The 2,725-nt window shown below is 49.5% G+C and overlaps 1 protein-coding gene across 1 annotated transcript in view; it reads left to right on the top strand.

Moving 5' to 3' along the window:
* The first annotated feature begins 786 nt into the window (after positions 1-786).
* The window catches only part of COG4 (component of oligomeric golgi complex 4), a 15,174-nt gene continuing 13,235 nt past the window's right edge, over positions 787-2,725 (top strand). The window contains exons 1-2 of the mRNA XM_010170969.2: positions 787-866; positions 1,582-1,696. Of these exons, the coding sequence (XP_010169271.1) occupies positions 844-866; positions 1,582-1,696 (138 nt within the window). The 5' untranslated portion in view covers positions 787-843. The remainder of the gene's footprint in view (positions 867-1,581; positions 1,697-2,725) is intronic.

Below are 2,725 nucleotides of genomic sequence, written 5' to 3'. Positions count from 1 at the left end.
GGTGACAATGAGAGCAGGTCCGTCGCTGTCACAGCTCCCGTCGCCGTTCGGATCCTTTTCAGAGCTGGGAAATACCGGATCAACCGCCCCGGGGGCCCGGTGGGGCGGCGGTGCCGCCTCCGCGGAGCCGGGATCCCTCAGTCGTAGACAGCCGGCAAATTCAGGGTCATCGTGCGCTGAAAGCTCGGCCAGGGAGGGAATTGGCGGCTTAATCTGGCTTCAGAGCTGTGTGGGGACATTTGCGTAACTGATGCTTCGAAACGGTGTGAATATCAATATTTATGGCATTAAAAAGAGAGTTTAGGGAAGATTAATTGTCGTATGAGCTGTTGGAAGCACTAACGCCTTGCTAGCTGCCTGTCCTTGACTTGGATGTGGGGTCTGTGATAAGGTGGTGGCCCGGAGGAGAGCTGACAGCACGTGACACTTCCTCCACCCTCTTCATAGAATCCTTTGGTTGGAAAAAACCTCTGAGATCATCAAGTCCAACCACTGCTAAACCAGATCTCTGAGCACCCCATCTACCTGTCTTTTAAATCCCTCCAGGATGGTGACTCCACCACCTCCCTAGGTAGCCCGTTCCACTGCTGAGAACCCTTTCAGAGAAGAAATTTTCCCTGACATCCAATCTGCACCTCCTGTGGTGCAACTTGAGGCCATTTCCTCTTGTTCTGTCACTAGTGACTTGGGAGAAGAGACACACCCGCCTCACTACACCCTCCTTTCGGGGAGTTGTCGACAGTGATAAGGTCTCCCCTCAGCTTCCTTTTCTCTTTCTTTCAGAAAGTGGTGCAGGAAGAGCTGGACGCCCTCCTGGAACAGCAGAGCACTATAGAGAACAAGATGGTTGCACTTCATCGCATGGGGTTAGTGATCCCCACCCTCTCCCTTTCTTTCTGCTTCTGCGCACTGTTTGGTGCCCCCCTGCTTGCTTCATTATGTGAAAATTCATCGCAGTCTTGTGAGAGAAACATGTTTGTTCTCAGAAAATGTCAGACTTTAACTCAGTTTTTGGCAGGGAGCAGTAGCTGGATCCTCATCCCCAGGTGCCTGGTTCTTCTCAGCAGCACTAACAGAGGGAATTGCTTGCACCCTCGCAGTGACTGACCCATTTTGGTGCAAGCTGAGCAATTCTTTGAAGGTCTCACCCCAGATACTGTCAGCTTCCAGCATCAATGCTTGGGTCAGATGTCTTTGGCTGTTTACAGCTGTGGACACGTCACTGCCATTTCCAGCTTGTGCAGGCAGTCTGGAAAATCATCCTAAGTGGCTTCATGTCTAGAAGCTTGGAGCACAAGTTCACAGACTTGGTCTTCCATTTCAGAAGTGGAGAGTATCTTAAAAGCCTCAGTAGCTCATTCACACCCTGTCTAGTAGTGAGGCAGTCGTTATTCTGGCTGTGCAGCCTCTTCCAAAGCAGCCTGATTGATTTGGAGGCTTTGCCCCTGTACGAGGGGCATGAAATGAGAGACACTGTCACTGACAGGAGCATTTGGGCTTGGAGGAAGAACCATCCTGCTGTTGCAGACCATCCAACTACTTCATATTTACATCTCATGCCCAATTCTCTTGTGTTTCCAGCCCTAATTTGCAGCTCATCGAGGGGGATGCCCAGCAGTTGGCGGGGATGATCACCTTCACCTGTAACCTGGCCGAGAACGTCAGCAGTAAAGTCCGCCAGCTTGACCTTGCCAAGGTAACTGGGACCGAGGGGGTGTTTGGGACTTGTCACCACAAAGCCATGTTCTATCTGCTCTTGTGCTCACAGCACGATAGAAAAATGTGCTTTTCAGTGGGCAGTTGGGCTGGGAACTGCTTTGTTCTTTGTTTTAGCATTTTCTAGTGTTGTTGGGTAACGGTATCTTGTTGGGCTCCTGGATATTGCAGGGTATGAGAGTAAATCAAGCAAATGATTTTCCATATAGTGGCTGATTCTCTGGCATCCCCTTCTGTCCATGTAGCTCTTGGTAGAATATGGTGAATAAGCTGAGATTAGTCTTTGTTAGCACTCTTCTATCAACTCTTGCAGCACTGAGGACAGTGGAGATGGTTGTTGTCACCCAAGAGTGGTCAGGAATCCAGGCTGTCATATTCTTTGTACAGAGGCAGGCTGAGGGGTGTCAAGTTCCGGGGAGATCTTATAGCAGCTTTCCAATACCTGAAGGGCCTACAAGAAAGCTGGGGAAGGACTTTTCATAAGGGCAGTTAATGACAAAACAAGGGGAAATGGGTTTAAACTGAAAGAGGGGAGGTTTAGATTGGATATCAGGAAGAAATTCTTTGGTGTGAGGGTGGTGAGACACTGGAACAGGTTGGCCAGAGAAGCTGTGGCTGCTCCTCCCTGGAAGTGTTGAAGGCCAGGTTGGATGAGGCTTTGAGCAACCTGGTCTAGTGGAAGGTGTCCCTGCTGATGGCAGGGGGGTTGGAACTGGATGATCTTTAAGGTCCCTTCCAACCCAAACCAGCCTGTGATTCTATGATTCTGAGTCCCAGCGCTAGCACAACAGCTCAAATCAAAACAGATAACGTGTGGTTGTGTCTCTGGTCTCTGTTTGTTGAAGTGGAACATTGCCTCTGAGTCCAATCTGAGTCTCACCTGGTAAATGCTGTTCAACTTTCAGAGCCATTGGTCTTACAACTTATTAAGTAGTTTGGGGTTTCTGCTTATGGAGTTGTTTACTGTGTAGAGAAGTATCACTTCAGTCTCTTTCTTCCTTTCCCCCCT

This window comes from Antrostomus carolinensis, unplaced genomic scaffold (genome assembly GCF_000700745.2).
Source record: "Antrostomus carolinensis isolate BGI_N321 unplaced genomic scaffold, ASM70074v2 scaffold26266, whole genome shotgun sequence".
NCBI classification, from domain to species: domain Eukaryota; kingdom Metazoa; phylum Chordata; class Aves; order Caprimulgiformes; family Caprimulgidae; genus Antrostomus; species Antrostomus carolinensis.
Note: the sequence above shows the minus strand (reverse complement) of the source record. Positions and strands in the feature narration are given on the sequence as shown.